Source organism: Molossus molossus, unplaced genomic scaffold (assembly GCF_014108415.1).
Source record: "Molossus molossus isolate mMolMol1 unplaced genomic scaffold, mMolMol1.p scaffold_m16_p_9, whole genome shotgun sequence".
Classification (NCBI taxonomy): Eukaryota; Metazoa; Chordata; class Mammalia; order Chiroptera; family Molossidae; genus Molossus; species Molossus molossus.
The window spans coordinates 10783032-10798998 of record NW_023425403.1 but is presented as its reverse complement, the minus strand read 5'-3'; the positions used below and the strand labels follow the sequence as shown (position 1 = coordinate 10798998).

Genomic DNA, 15967 nt, shown 5'->3' with positions numbered 1-15967 from the left:
TGTGAGTGAAGCCTCTGTTTTCAGGTCAGGAGTAACATTCGGGCAGCCGCCGACGTGCCCCAGCGGAGCCCCCCGTCCCAGGCCGCCCCTCCGGCACAGTCATGCTCGAGGCTCCCCGGCAGCAGGGCTGCTGGGCCGTGGAGAAGGAACGTGGTGGGAATGATGCGGACATTGTTGAGAATGCACATTCTTTGCGGGGAAACGACATTTCAGGAGATGCTGGCTGTGGTTGGTGGTCTGTGCTGGATTGGATGCTGCTGAACTTTCGTCAGTCTCTTACTGTGTTCTTACTGCTTTAGACGCAGTCCAGAGAGCAGCTGTCCTCCTCTCGTTTCTTTCCCTCTGTCCCTGTCCTACGCTGTCATTGTAGAGATTTTCTTTTCCATGGGTGTTAATCAACCCCCAGCTCATTAGATAGCCTGTGTGTGTAAACCCGTCTCCCTCTGGCCCCTTAAATCTTGGGTTTGGTGTGGTGATGTTTGCCCCTTCCTCTAAAGTCCCAGCCCCAAGCTCATCTCTCTGCTAAGGCTCTTCTTTTAGTTCTTGAGTCCTTACCTTGCCTTACCTTCCTCTTCCTCTCCTTCCCTAGTGCCTTTCCTTTTCCCTCTCCTAGCACGGAACACAGTCCTTGGGAACTAGTAGGTGTTCATTAAATGTCCTGTTTGAATGAGTACTTGAAATTTTGAACAAGATTCCTCTTTGTAATGAAGCTGACGTAAACATTGGATTTATTCTCTTTTTTAAAAAATTGTAGTAAAAAACACATACAATTTACCATCTTAATCATTTTAAGTGCACAGTTCAGTGGCATTAAGTGGGTTCATGTTGTGTGACCATCACTGCCATCCATCCACAGAGATCCTTTCCCCTTGCCAAACTGGAACTACCCATTAAGCATGAGCCTCCATGCCACCATCCCTCAGCCCTGGACAACCACCTTCTTCTGTCTCTGTGAATTTGACTACTCTAGGTACCTCACATTGTAAGAACGAGGTGGAACGCAGTGCAGGGTCTCCAGAAGTGCAGGTGTATTGGGAACCAGCCTGCCGGACTACCTCTAAGGAGAGAGTAGCAACCGGCTTGTACAGACCAGGGATATTTAAATTTAGGGCTGGGGAGGTGGTTGTTCAGCCGAGGAGACATGGTCATCTTTGATTGGTCGGACCTGGGTCTCCCAAGTTCTTGATTGGTGGGGAGCTGGGGTCTACTGAAACTTGTTTTTCTTGTCCAGTGACCATTTGCAGCCTTGGGTGGGTTAGGGTGGTTCCATCATTCTGTTCCTCCTGACTGGAATGATGGGTTTTAGTTTTCTGGAATGAAAGGCTTAGGGAAAGGTTAAACGATAAGAGTGATGGGTTTTGGTTTCTTGGAATGAGAGGTTTAGGGCAGTAATATGGAAGTTAAGAGCTAACACACATAAGTGGGATCATTCAGTATTTGTCTTCTGGGACTGGTTTATTTCACTCAGCACAGTGTCCTCAACGTCCATCCATGTAGCATGTGCCAGAATTTCCTTTTTTTAAGGCTGAATAATATTCCATTGAGTGTGTATACCACATTTTGTTGATCCATTCATCTGCTACAGACACTGGGCTGCTCCTGCCTTTCAGGTATAATGACTAATGCTGCTGTGAACATGGGCACACCGGTACCCATTCAGTCCGTGCTTCCATCTCTGCTGGGTGTATGCCCGAAGTAGAATTGCTGTAGCATACGGTCATTCTGTGTTTCAGTTTTTTTGAGGAACTGCTATACTGTTTTTCATTGGCTGCACCATTTTACATCAGCAGTGCACTAGGGTCTCAATTTCTGTATATCCTCGCTATTACTTGGTTTCTGGATTGTTGTGGTTGTTTATATACATATATATGTGTATATAATATATATATGTACACATACACACATATATACAATAGTCATCTTAATGGCTTTACAGTGGTATCTTGTGGTTTTGATTTGCATTTTCCTGGTGACTAATAAGGTTGAACATCCTTTCATCTGGTCATCTGTATGTCTTCTTTATGTCTGTCAAAGTACTTTGCCCATGGGTTGTTTTTGATCTATAGGAGTTCTTTATATATTATGAATATTAATCCCTAAACACTTCAATTTTTAACTTCCATTGTACACTGTTGGGGGGCAGAGCCTGCTCAACTCCAGTAGATGCATGATGGTGGTCCTCCATCCCACAAACTGAACCTGCACCTCCAGAGCCCAGTGATCTCTGTCCGAAACCCTTCTCTCCGGCCAGGACAGAAAGGGCGGGCTGTATGCGAAGCTCCTTCCAGTAACTGCCTTTCCGTGGCTCCTGAGACAGCCTGAGCCCTGAGGCCCCGGTGGGAAGTGCTGATCTAGCTGTAGCCACCCTGCTGCCCCAGCTCATGTCACCCCTCCCTGCAGGCCCAGCTAGACACACCCTCACTATCTAAACTCGAAAAACAGTCAGACTTTCAGTATATTTGTTTGGCATTTGGTAGTTACGTATTTTAGCCCCACACTCAGTTTGTAGGTTACTTGGAATAATACTAAGAGCTAAAATGCGTCGAGTTGCTAGGTGCCAGGCACTGTTCCTAGCGTTTTGCACAGAGGACCCATTGAATGCTTGCAGGCCTTCAAGCCAAATGCAACCCTGTCCCATGTTGCAGGTGAGGAAATCGAAGCATGCAAATGGTCTGGTCAGTGTTGTGCCAGACAGAGCTGGAGCCGGCAGCCTGGCTGTGGCCGCTGAGCTCTCCACCTCAGCCTTTGGCAGGGAACTTCTGAGAGCGTGGCACTGATTGCTTCTTGGTGCCAGCAGTTCTGCCTAAGCTTCGGTACAGGTGGTTTTGAGTCCTGTCTGAAGGTTTTTCTTCATCCTGGCAGGGCTGAGACCCCCCCCTTCATGGACTTTTTAGTCCAGTTTTATGGATTATCAAAAGTTAAATATGGTTGCTCTCTGTGATGTTTGTGATCCCAGATCCATTAAGGACCAAAACTTGGGTAGGATCCGCTGCTCTGTTTTAGGAGGAGAATAGGTGTAAAGCTGGGTGGCAAACACATGCAGGTTCACGAGCTCCCGTGATGTTCTCGGGGTCGTCCGCTGCGGAGGTAGCGATGGGCAGGGATTGCGGAGGTGCCGGGCAGGCTACCCTGCGTCCTTGACTTGGTTCTCATTTCATTCTCGCGAAACCCTGATGGGCACTGGACACCTGGGCAGGCGGTCAAGGGGGGCCCCAAACAGAGCCCTATCAGGCATGCTTGATATTTGAATGGCAGTTAAAGAAGGAGCTGGCGACGAGAGTTGAGAACTTCCTCCCATGGAGAAAGGTGGGAAACCAAGACTGATCTCCCTGAAGCCAAGAGAGGCAAGTGCTCGAGAAGAGGAGGGGTCAGTCATGTCACAGGTGAAAGTGGAATCAGGTGGGGACAGCAATGGCGGCTGGGTGCAGCCGTGGTGGCCACAGTGCCCCGGCAGAGGAGGGAGACCAGAGCTGTGTGGACCAGCGGAGGCGTGAACTGGGGAGTCGAGAGAAGGGTGGACAGCTCTTTTTTGAAGTTTTAGCATGAAAGAAAGTAGATGAAAGGATGGTACCTGGAGAAAGTTGGGTTGTTGAGAGGGTTGCTTTTGTTTGCTGGTGGTGCCAGTTTTTAAGACAGGAGATAGTAGGTACCAGAGCATAAGGATGAGCCCATGAGAATGGTGGGGGGCGGCGGGGAGAGGGTGCAGGAAAGGGGAAAACTGATGTCTTGAGGGGATGGGAGGGTTGAAATCCCAGGCAGGTGCAGAGTCCACCATCGGGCGCTCCTTCCTCCATCAGTGTGGGGGGACGTAGAGAATGAGGGGCCATGTGAGTAGAGATGTAAGGAGACCATGGGACTGGTGGAAGCATTAGGGAGCCTTGCCTTTCCCCCACGGAAGTATAGGTTCCTGTCATGCACGAGGAAGTGGAGCCTGAGAGCTCAGCTCCGGGTTCCTGGTAAGCGCAGGCTCTGACTCCAGGGCCTCTCCGCGCCCGGGGCGCTGTTGGCGTCCCTTCCTCTCCAAGGTGCGGTGCCTCCTGCCCTGAGCCCGCTGAACGACCACTCACGGAGGCAGGTGCATTCTCTTCATTAGCCAGTTCTCAGGGGCAGCCAAACCCTCCACCGTTTAAGTCACGTCACAAGGTGGAGGACAGTAGGTGCTTCAGACCCTGGATTTCCTTTGTGTGTCTTCATCCAGATCTCCAGCGCTTGTTTTTCATGCCAGCAGGTCCCCAGTTGCTGGGTGCAGCAGGTGGCCTGAGGGCAGAAGGCCTGGCAGCCCCTTGAGAGGTGAAGGTGGTGGGTCTGCTGGAGGAGCAGACTGGAGCGCCGCTCCCATCCCTCAGCCCCCAGCCCCCCCATGTTTCTGCGGAAAGTGGTTGGACACAGAGTCTCACCACGGGGGACACTCCTGAGGTTTCCAGGACAGGGCAGACCCCCCCCCCATCCCCGTCTGCTTCAGTGCTCAGGTTAGCTGGCCTGCAGCTCAGCCCCAGGAGGGACCCATGCCCCACCCAGCTTCCTCTCCCCGTGTCCTGGAGCAGATGCCCACATCTGTGTCCGTGTGGAACTCACTTCTTCACTCAACACGGGTACTTGGAAAATTGACCCTGTTACCCACTATCTGCATATTTAGCATAAAAAGAAATTCCGATTTTCCCTTCTGCCTTTTAACCCCATTGCCCCGAGTTGCTGGGATGGGGGTTCTCGCTGGGCGCGTTCTGCATCCAGCCCTGTTTGCAGGCACAGAGGGATTCTGTTCTTGGCTGGAAATGGGCGGGGCGGGTTTCTTTCACAAACCTATTGTACACACACATTATTAGCCACTCTCTTGTTGAGACTGGTAAATGGGGGTGGTGGTATTTTGGCTGTCAGATTTCTCTAACAGAAATGGCCCTTGCTAACCATTAAGGCTGCTGCATTTCCCCCAAGAACTCTGGTCTGGCTTCCTGCTTTGTATGTGGCTTGTTCGGATTGAAGGGTGAGTCAGGGAAGTGCCAGTGGTGCCCAGCTGCAGGGGTGCTTAGGCACCCAGATCGTGCAGGACACCCGTGAAGTGCAGGTGAAACCGGTTCGCTCACATTCTGCGTCAGGTGACATGTGCAGATGCAGAGGGACTCTTGTCTTTGAGAGCCTTGCTTTCCCACACCCCTGATACTGCCTCCCTCCACCCTGTCAACAGCCCTGCCCCGCCTGGCTGAGCTGTCACTGGGCCCTGACTGGGGGGAAGTTCCCGGGCTGCCCAGCGGGCTTCAGCGACCACAGCTTGCTTGAGTCTTTCTCCTGCCCTCTAGGAACTGTCCACTGCCTTCTGTCCCTTAGTCCTAAGGCCCTATCAGGGTGCAGGCCGTCTCTTGCTGGAACAACTGCACCAGTCTCTTAATTGACCTCCTTGTCTCCTACATTTGTTTCTATTAACTCACTCACTTTTCTTTCTTTCTTTATATGTTTTTATTGATTTTTTAGAGAGAGAGGAGGGGAGAGAGAGAGAAACACTGATGTGAGAGAGATACATTGACCAGCTGCCTCCTGCACGCCCCCTACTGGGGATCGAGCCTGCAACCCAGGCATATGACCTGACCAGGAATTGAACCAGGACCTCTCAGTCCATGGGATGATGCTCAGTCCACTGAGCCACACCTGCTGGGCCAACTCACTCACGTTCCCCCTGCTCTGTAGCAAGAACAATTTTTCTAAGTCCCAAGCCTTGTCTTGTGATACCCAGCTAATCATTCAGAAGTGTCCTCGTGCTCTCAAGTCCAAACCACTAATGTACTTAGAGGAGGGCTTCTCAAACTTATTGTGCCTCCCATCCACCCCAGGGGTCTTAAAATTTGGATTCTGATTCAGTAATTCTGGAACTGGGTCTGAAATGCTGCATTTCCAGTAAGCTTCCAGGTGACGCTGATGCTGCGAGGAACTGGAGGGTCCCTGTTTCTCTCCTAGCCTCATCTTCTGCTGTGTCCCCAACTCTGCTCTAGCCACACTGAGCTTCTAGCTCCCAGAATGCTCCCCGCGCACGCTCACTGCTGGGACTTTGTGCATGCTTTCTCCCAGGAGTACTCTCTTTCCCTGGCCCGGCTGGCTCCTGTTCCTTCATCTGTTATATGATAGATGTCACTTCTAGGAAGTTCTCTGATCCTCCCAGCCCAGGAAACAAAGTGCCCTGGCAGTGGTGTGAGGTGGAGGGGCAGGGTGGTAACAACCTTTCTAGGCTGTGACAAGTTCAAAGGGGAGAGTGCATGAGCCTATGAAGTACAGAGCAGCAGCTGGAGAATGGGGGGGGGGAGCTCTTGCTTCCTAGAGAAGGTTCTAGCAAGGTTTTCTGTGCCACCTGGGGTTAGGGAGGGAAACCTGTCTGACCTGAGCTTGTCTGAAGGGTCCATGTCTGATAGTCCCCCCACTACTCAGTTCTCAGCTGAGCAGAATCACTGAAGTAAGGACAGTAGTTGCCCGGAATTCCGAACAATGTCAGCTTCTCAGCTGTCGGTGTTCTCAGGTGACCCCAAAGTAGTGTCAGAGTGAGCAAGATCATTAGAAGGATGAAAACTTTTTCAGAAAGTTCTTTTCGGCCACAGCTTAAAGTGAGAATCATGGAGACTCATTTCTACTACAGCAATCTTATTCCAGGCCCCCTTCCTTCCTTATTTTCTTAAGAAAACATTTTTTTTTGGAGGGGGGTGCTGTCCTTTCATTGTATTTACTCTACTCATTTGAGTTATGAAATTACTTCCTACGCAGGATGGAAGTCAGCTATTCCTTGGCTAGAGAACTCCTGAATTGTGTTAGAATGTTCCTGCCAATGTCCCTGCACCAGCCTCTCAGCCCTGCAGGGAGCTGGGAATGGAATCTGAGACATGTGACTGCATCAGATGCGGTGCTCAGACCTATTTAGCCATGTGATCTCAGCTTGGGTAGGAGCAGTGCCAGTTCGGTCTGGAAAAAGGAGAACGTTCGTTACAGAATAAATAAGTTTAGCAGTTGCTTAGAGCCAGGGAGCTGACGGAAAGCATGTGACACAGGAAGGCATCTCATGTCACTGCCATTTGCTACAGTGGAAAAACTTTTCTGCCCTTCAACTTTAACAGACACCAAGCAAGACATCCTTTCGGAATTGTATTCCCTCCTTTCTTAAAGGGAAAACCCAAGTGCAGGTCTCCTTCTTCCTTGTCTCACCCTTGCCTGCCTGGGACGCTCTGAGTGTGTTTTGCTGCGTCATAATTACAGATGTTGAGCAGTTGGTCTGTTTAAAACAGATAACAACTTAGTTTCTTCCTGATGAAAACTGCCAATAATCTGTTGGTGCTGTAGAAAGTTAAAAAGGAAAGTTGGAAAACCTGAGAACTATTTTCTTTTTCACATGAGAAAGTCATCCTCTTTTGCTTAAGGGAAACTTACAGGCATGGGTTTGATAAATTAGGGAAGAGGAGGGACAAGAAGGGAAATTAGTTGAGCAAGGGCATTTAAGACATCTAATCTTATTAACTTGAACTGACTTTGAATTAATATTTACACTGTCTGTAAATGAGTAGCTCTGGTCTCCAAACACACGTTCAAATCTCCTGTCCCGTTCTTTATCTGCCCTCTAGTGGACACATGCCGAACAAAAACGCCAACAGAATAGCTGACTAGAAAGAACAGAGGCGCCTAAGAAATGATAAGCCCTTCTGTCTATCTAAGGGCCTCTGTAATCTTGACCTTTTCACTACAGTCCTGTAAGATAAATAAAAATATTCTCATTTATGTTCTTCTTTAAACATCAAACTAATAATTTCAAAATATGGAACTAACAGGTACATTAACCCACTCCACAGGGAAGCTATAATTCCACAAGGAAGGGTTTAGGCTCAATCATTCAGTTTATCCCAAGAATCTAAGTTGGCTTGTAGTTCTTTATATTCTGTATTTGTATTATAAAAAGAAAAGGATTTTTTCATTTTCCAAACATGGAAGTTCAACATGAAGTTAGCACATAATTTAAGCATCCCCTATGTAGATGTCCTCCAGCGTCCTGCAGTCACCTGTTTTCCACTATCTCTGAGCTCCCTCTGTGGTTGCTCACATTGCTTGAGGTGCCCCCCGGGGTCGGGAGCCTACCGCCTCCACTCCTGTGCTTCCAACACCCATCCCGACCACTCTCCCTCACTCTTCACAACCCCCAGAAATATGCCCATGTGAAGCTGAGTGTGGTGGATTAGTTTGGGGGGAAGCCATGGCCAACCTCATATTTTACGATGGTGCCTGTGTAGTGCTGCATTCTTTCCACCACCGTTAACCTTTTATAAATGTTTGCTGGGAGGCATCGATGTGGAGGGTACTTAAGTTCTGTAGGATATAGACATATATCTTATATGTGTATATTAATAAATAATGTATAATATTTTTATGTATACATTAGGAAGCGATTTATTTTATATATATGATAGATATATATCTCCTATTGGTTCTGTTTCTTGGAGAACCCTGACTAATACAGGTAGGCATGTCACCAAAGCTGGTCCAAGTAGAGTAAATCTTAGGCCTTTTCCTGGGATGCTGGAACATAGCTGCTCTTTTTCTCTGAATGGTGGAATTTAGACATGTGACTTAGAATGGCTGTCAGGTGCAAGCTGACATAAATACAGAATCCTAAGATCTAGTGCAGGCGCCTCCACTTACTACCTATGGGACTGCTCCTTAGTTTTCTCGTGTGTATAGGAGGATTATAGTACTGAACACAAAGGGTTATTGAAAGGATTAAATGCCCTAATAGAGACTAAGCACTTAGAACAATAACTGGATCATAGTAAATGCTCAACAAATTCAGATGATGATGATGATGATGATGATGATGATAGAAACTAGCCTAAGGAAAAGGCTGGCATACAGGAAGGGCAAGAAAATGGATTCAGAGCCCTGGTGGCATCACAAACCACCGGATCAAACTGAACTTGACATTTGGATATTTTATGTACAAAGAGCTAGCATTCTGCAATAAGATAGATGTCTTGAATGACCCATTCACGAAAGCTCATTTAGTCCAACTTAATGAAGCCTATGTCCTTTGTGTGCTCACGGAAACCCTGGCAGCACATACTAAGGCCGTATTTCCAGATCAGACCCTGTTGGTTTGAGCAGACAAGGCAAGAACAAGAACCCTGGCTGACTTTTTCTGCATGGCTCCAGTCTTGCTGCTGGTGACCCATCTTGCTCTCTCTGATGCAACAAGGCAAAACAGACCTCTTTTTGTCTTTTCAGACCCACAAGCACAAAAGGTTTGACTACAACCTTTCCCAGAAAAATGAAGCTGCCTATCTACTCTCTTAGGGGTGACAACCTTCATGCTCCAGGAACTCATCAGTGGGGAACTACCGTCAATGCTTCAAAGGTGATTTACTCTCCTATTCATTTGCCCCTGTGATTCTTGGATGGGATGAACAGGCATTTCGCTGAAGAAGAATCAGGAAGGACCTATAAACAATGAAAAGATGACCAACTCAAGGGAAATGCAAATTAAAAAGAATAGAATACTTTCATTCACTAGTTAGGTAAAAATTTGAAAGTCTTAAAAATTCTAAGTATCAACAAGTATATGGAGCTAAGAGGACTTTTATATACTGCTGATGAGGGTATAAATTGTAGTCTACAAAACAATGTGTAAAAATTGGCATTATCATGTATAGCTGAAAATGCCTTTAAATGATGAGGTGATACTATTACTACTGAGTATCCCCTAGAGAAACTCTTAGAGATGTATCCTGCAACACACAAGAATGTTTAGTGCTGCTCTATGGTAATGACAAAAAAGCTGAAAACAACTGCTGCATCCATACCCAGGAGAACAGATAAATAAAATGTATATTTACACTATAGTGCATTCCAAAGAATGAAAATGAATGAACTACAACTTCGTGCATCAATGTGGGTAAATCATAGCTTTGAGTAAGAAAGAGCACTTGTGGAATACATACCAAATATTTATAGGAAGTTTAATAACACAATTAAAACATTATTTAGGGCTATACCAAGCTTGGGAACGATACAGATTTATTTCCTAATCCAGTGGTGAGTATGTGGGCTCTTTTTTTTTTTTTTATGTTTACATTATGTTAGATTCTTCTGTGTGCATGAAATAATGTTAATAATTCTATTGTGGTAAAATACACATAACATAAAAGTTTAGCATTTTAACCACTTAACTGTACAATTCAGGCACTACCTAAGCACACTCATTCACACTGTTACATAGCCACCCATTGCCATCCATCTCCAGAATGTTTTCATCACCCCAAACTGTGGGTTTAACGTCAAATCCAAGAAATCATTGCTAAATCCAGTGTCGGGAAGGTTTTCTGCTAAAAGTTTCATAATTTTAGCTCTTAGGTTTAAGCCGCTGACCCATTTGAATTATTTTTATTAATGGTGTGGTGACGGTCCAGCATCATTGATGAATGAAGAAATACACCAAATTCTTGTCATTGGTTAAGGGCAGCGGACTAGATCAAACCCTGCCTACCGGGCATTGCACGACACCAGGCAACTGCGCACGCGCCTCCGCAGCAGGAGCCTCCACTCTGGGTTTGGATCCGCCTCTTTGTTCCGACGCTCCAGCACTGGGTCCTCCATACCCCGGCTTTGGAGCCTTGAAAATTGGCGCAGGGCGAGGGTAGGAGGGAAAGATCGGCAAATCTTCGGTGTCAGGATCCGAGAGCAACTAGTTGTAAGACGCGGACTCCAGCTCCACTTTTGTATTACACCAAGCCGCGTTTTCCCTCGCGCTCTAGGACGGGGCGGAGCCCTGGGACCGCCGGTAAACAAAACCCGGGGCGGGGCGTGATACGTGCGCGTGCGCTCCTCCTGATTGGCTCTTGGAGCAGCGCGGGGGTTGGCGGGAGATTTGAGGGCTCCGGGTTTGGAGAGCAGTCGCGGCCGGCATGGCCTCTCCGTGGTGGGTGCGGCCCCTGCGAGGCGCCAGGTAAGTTTGCGGTCCTGGGGCGGGGGGGACGCGCGCGCGCTCCGCAGACCGGGTTTTTCTTATTCCGGTCCTGCCTTGGTTTGTGCTTCCGAGGCGTCCTGGCTGGGCCACCCCGTTAGTTCCTCGTTGTCACTGAGGTCCTAGGTTTTCCCGTCTGTAAACTGGGAATAATAATCCCAGCCTCATAGGATTACCGGGAGCCTTAGAGGCCTTGTAGTTTAAACCGCCCGGCGCGCAGGGAACATTGTTAGCTAGTGTCAGCATTACTTTGTGCGGGAGAGTGTAGTCCAACGTAAACTCAGGTCGATTGAAACAAAATATCTAATAAATGCTAAGAAGCTGCTTCTTGCTAGACATTTTATTTTTGCGACGTTTACTCTGCTTAGTAGTCCGTGTTTTTCTTTCCAAATCCTTGCTGCTGTTGTAACTCAAACCACGGACCTTAAAGCTGAACCAAATCTCCGCGGGGTGGGGGGACCACAAAGCTGCCCCTTATTATTCTTTTATTTTTATTTTTATTTTTTGTTACAGATGTTTCTCCTTTTTTTTCCCCATTGACACCCTCCTCACCATCTCCCCCACCCCATCCCCGGCTTTGTTGTCCATGTCCATCGGTTATGCGTACATGCATGTAAGTTCTGTGGTTTATCTCTTGCCTCCCTCCACCACCCCCTCTTCTGAGGGTTGTCAGTCTGTACCCTCCTTCCACATATCTGGGTCTACCGTATTCCTCAGTCTGTTATGTTCATTATATTCCACAAATAAGTGATATCATGTGGTATTTGTCTTTCTCTGCTTAGCTTGTTTTGCTTAGGATAATACTCTCCAGGTCCCTCCATGTCGTCTCAAAGGATAAGAGATCTTTCTTTCTCACAGCTGCATAGTACTCCATTGTGTATATGTACCATAGCTTTTTTATCCATTCGTCTACTGATGGACACTCGGGCTGTTTCCAGGGTCACATGGCAATTCAATTTTTAATTTTTTGAAGTAACACCATAGTGTTTTCCATAGTGGCTGCACCAGTCTGCATTCCCACCAGCAGTGTACTAGAGTCCCCTTTTCTCCACACCCTCGCCAACACTTGTTGTTTGATGATTTGTTGATGGCGGCCATTCTGACAGGTGTGAGGTGATACCTCATTGTTGTTTTAATTTGCATCTCTCTGATGATGTTGAGCATTTCTTCATATGTCTTTTGGCCATTTGTATGTCCTGTTTGGAGAGGTGTCTATTCAGCTCCTCTGCCCATTTTTTAATTGTATTCTTTATATTCCTTTTGTTGAGTTGTATGAGCACTCTATATATTTTGGAAATTAACCCCTTATCTGATGTATCATTGGCAGTGATGCTCTCCCATACAGTGGGTTGCCTTTCTATTCTGGTGGTTGTTTCTTTTGCTGTGCAAAAGCTTTTTAGTTTGATGTAGTCCCATGTGTTCATTTTTTCCTTTGTTTCTGTTGCCTTAGGTGATGTATCAGTGAAAATTCTGCTGTGTATGATATCTGAAATTTTGTTGCCTACAGTTTCTTCTAGGATTTTTATGGATTCACGGGTCACATTTAAGTCTTTTATCCATTTTGAGTTTATTTTTGTGTATGGTGTAAGTTGATGGTCGTTTCATTTTTTTGCATGTAGCTGTCCAATTTTCCCAACACCATTTATTAAAGAGGCTGTCTTTACTCCACTGTATGCTCTTGCCTCCTTTGTCAAATATTAATTGAGCATATTGCCTTGGGTCCATTTCTGGGTTCTCTGTTCTGTTCCACTGGTCTATATGCCTGTTCTTGTGCCAGTACCAGGCTGTTTTGATTACAGTAGCTTTGTAGTATAACCTGATATCTGGTATTGTAATACTTTGTCCTTCTTTTTCAAGATTGCTGTGGCTATTCGGGGTCTGTTTTGGTACCATATGAACTTTTGAAGTATTTGTTCTAGTTCTGTGAAATATGTCATTGGTATTTTGATGGGGATTGCATTGAATCTATAGATTGCTTTGGGTAATATGGACATTTTAATGATGTTAATTCTTCCAATCCATGAACAAGGTATGTTTATATCTTCTTCTATTTCTTTTTTCAATGTCCTGTAGTTTTCTGCAAATAGGTCCTTTACTTCGTTGGTTAAGTTTATCCCTGGGTATCTTAATTTTTTTGACACATGGTAAATGGGACTGTTTTTTAAGTTTCTCTTTTTGTGAGTTCATCATTGGTGTATGAGAATGCCGTCGATTTCTTGATGTTAATTTTGTATCCTGCTACTTTGCCAAATTCATTTATTAAGTCTAGTAGATTTTTGATGGAGTCTTTAGGGTTTTCTATGTATAATATCATGTCATCTGCAAATAATGACAGTCTCACTTCCTCCTTTCCCATTTGGATCCCTTTTATTTTTACTTCATGTCTGATTGCTGTGGCTAAGACTTCCAGTACTATGTTAAATAAGAGTGGCAAAAATGGGCATCCCTGTCTTGTTCCTGTTCTTAGGAGAAATGCTTTTAATTTCTGCCCATTGAGTGTGATGTTGGCTGTAGGTCTTTCATATATGGCCTTTAGTATGTCGAGATATGATCCCTCTGTTGCCACATTGCTGAGCGTTTTTATCAGAAATGGATGCTGGATTTTGTCAAATGCTTTTTCAGCATCTATGGGTATGATCATGTGGTTTTTATTCATTTTATTTATGTGGTGTATCATATTTATTGATTTGCGAATATTGTACCAGCCTTGCATCCTTGGGATGAATCCCACTTGGTCGTGGTGAATACTTTTTTTGATGTTTTGGTGGATCCCATTTGCTAGTATTTTGTTCAGGATTTTGGTGTCTATGTTCATCAGGGATATTGGCCTGTAGTTTTCTTTCTTTGTAGTGTCTTTTTCTGGCTTTGGAATTAGAATTATGCTGGCCTCATAAAACGCGTTTGGAAGTGTTCCTTCTTCTTGAATTTCTTGAAATAGTTTGAGGAGAATGGGTATTAGTTCTTTTTTGAATTTTCAGTAAATCTCCCCCAGGAAGCCATCCGGGCCTGGGCTTTTGTTTGCTGGGAGAGTCTTGATTACATCTTCAATTTCCTTAATTGTTATTGGTCTGTTCAAGTTTACTGTCTCTTCCCGATCCAGTTTTGGGAGACTATGTATTTCTAGAAATTTGTCCATTTTGCTTAGATTGTCAAATTTGTTGCTATATAATTGTTCATAGTAGTTGTTAACGATCTTTTGTATTTCTGTGGTGTCAGTTGTTACTTCTCTTTCATTTCTGATTTTGTATATTTGGGTTCTCTATCTTTGTTTCTTGGTGAGTCTAGCTAAGGGTCCATCAATCTTGTTTATCTTTTCAAAAATAGCAGCTCTTTGTTTCATTGATCCTTTGAATTGTTTTTTTGGTCTCTATGTCATTTATTTCTGCTCTGATCATGACTGTTTCTTTCCTTCTACTTGCTCTGGGGTTTTCTTTTTGTTTGCTTTCTAGTTCTTTAAGTTGTGCGGTTAGATAGTCTATTAGAAATTTTTCTTGTTTCTTGAGGTAGGCCTGTAGTGCTATGAACTTCCCTCTCAGAACTGCTTTCACTGCATCCCATAGATTTTATGTTGTTGTGTGTTCATTTTCATTGGTTTCCAGGAAGTTTTTAATTTCTTCCTTGATCTCCTCGGTAACCCATTCATTGTTTAATAACATGCTATTTAGCCTCCGTGTGTTCAAATGTCTTTGCATGTTCTTGTTGCAATTGATTTCTAGTTTCATGCCATTGTAATCTGAGAAGATGCTTGATATGATTTCAGTCTTCTTGAACTTGTAGAGACTTAGTTTGTGCCCTAACATGTGGTCTATCTTTGAGAATGTCCCATGTGCACTTGAGAAGAATGTGAATTCTGCAGTTTTGGGGTGTAAATCTCTGTAGATATCTCTTAGATCCATTAGGTCTAGTGCTTCATTTAGAGTCTGTTTCATTGCTAATTTTTTGTCTAGAGGATCTATCCAGTGAAGTCAGCGGGGTGTTGAAGTCCCCTGCTATGATTGTATTGCTGTCGATTTCTCCTTTGAAGTCCTCCAAAAGATTTTTAATATATGTTGGTGCTCTTCTATTGGGTACATATATGTTTATCAAGGTTATATCTTCCTGTTGGATAGATCCTTTCAATATTATGTAGTGGCCTTCTCTGTCTCTAGTTATGGCCTTCATTTTGAAATCTATTTTATCATTGCTACCCCAGCTTTTTTTTCCTTTTCGTTTGCTTGGAAGATTTTTTTTCCATCCCTTCACTTTCAGCCTATGTGAGTCTTTTGTTGTGAGGTGGGTCTCTTGTAAACAACATATAGATGAGTCATGCTTTCTTATCCAATCAGCTATTTTGTGTCTTTTTATCAGAGCATCCAGTCCATTTACATTTAAGGTGATTATTGATATGTACTTATTTATTCCCATTTTTGTTTAGTGTGGTTATATTTTTCTTCCTGTTTCTTCTACTAATTACAACAGTCCTTTTAACATTTCTTGCAGTGCTGGTTTGGTGCTAATGTATTCCCTTAGCCTTTTTTTGGTCTGGGAAGCTATTTATTTGACCTTCTATTTTGAATAACAGCCTTGCTGGGTAGAGTAGTCTTAGATTCAGATACTTGTTTTTCATGACCTTGATTACTTCGTGCCATTCCCTTCTGGCCTGTAGTGTTTCTTGTGAGAAGTCAGCTGAGAGCCTTATGAGGGTTTCTTTGTAGGTAACCTGTTGCTTAGCTCTTGCTGCTTATCTCTTGTCTTTAATTGTTGGCATTTTAATTACTATGTGTCTTGGTGTGGGACTGTTTGGGTTTTTCTTACTTGGGGCTCTCTGTGCTTCTTGAACTTGAATGCCTTCTTCCTTCACCAAATTAGGGAAGTTTTCTGTCACTATTTCTTCAAATATGTTCTCTAACCCTTGCTCATTTTCTTCTTCGGGGACTCCCGTGATGTGAATATTATTACATTTCTAGTTGTCTCACAGTTCTCTTAATCTGTCTTTCTGTTTTTTAATTTTTTTTT

The 15967-nt window shown here is 44.8% G+C and overlaps 2 protein-coding genes across 4 annotated transcripts in view; one reads left to right on the top strand and one right to left on the bottom strand.

Moving 5' to 3' along the window:
- Window positions 1–9007: 9007 nt before the first annotated feature.
- On the bottom strand, window positions 9008–9185 carry LOC118622309 (40S ribosomal protein S29-like). The gene has a single exon (XM_036249745.1). It carries the CDS (start codon window positions 9183–9185, stop codon window positions 9015–9017), a length of 171 nt encoding a protein of 56 aa, XP_036105638.1. The 3' UTR covers window positions 9008–9014.
- Window positions 9186–9237: 52 nt separating this feature from the next.
- CENPU (centromere protein U) overlaps window positions 9238–15967 on the top strand; it is a 38467-nt gene continuing 31737 nt past the window's right edge. For 2 of the 3 annotated variants that reach the window (XM_036249744.1, XM_036249740.1), the window contains exon 1: window positions 9238–9367. In XM_036249744.1, coding sequence (XP_036105637.1) covers window positions 9321–9367 — 47 coding nt within the window. In that variant the 5' untranslated portion in view covers window positions 9238–9320. Of the gene's footprint in view, window positions 9368–10898; window positions 10955–15967 lie in introns of those variants that run through there. The other variant, XM_036249741.1, reaches the window with a different exon arrangement.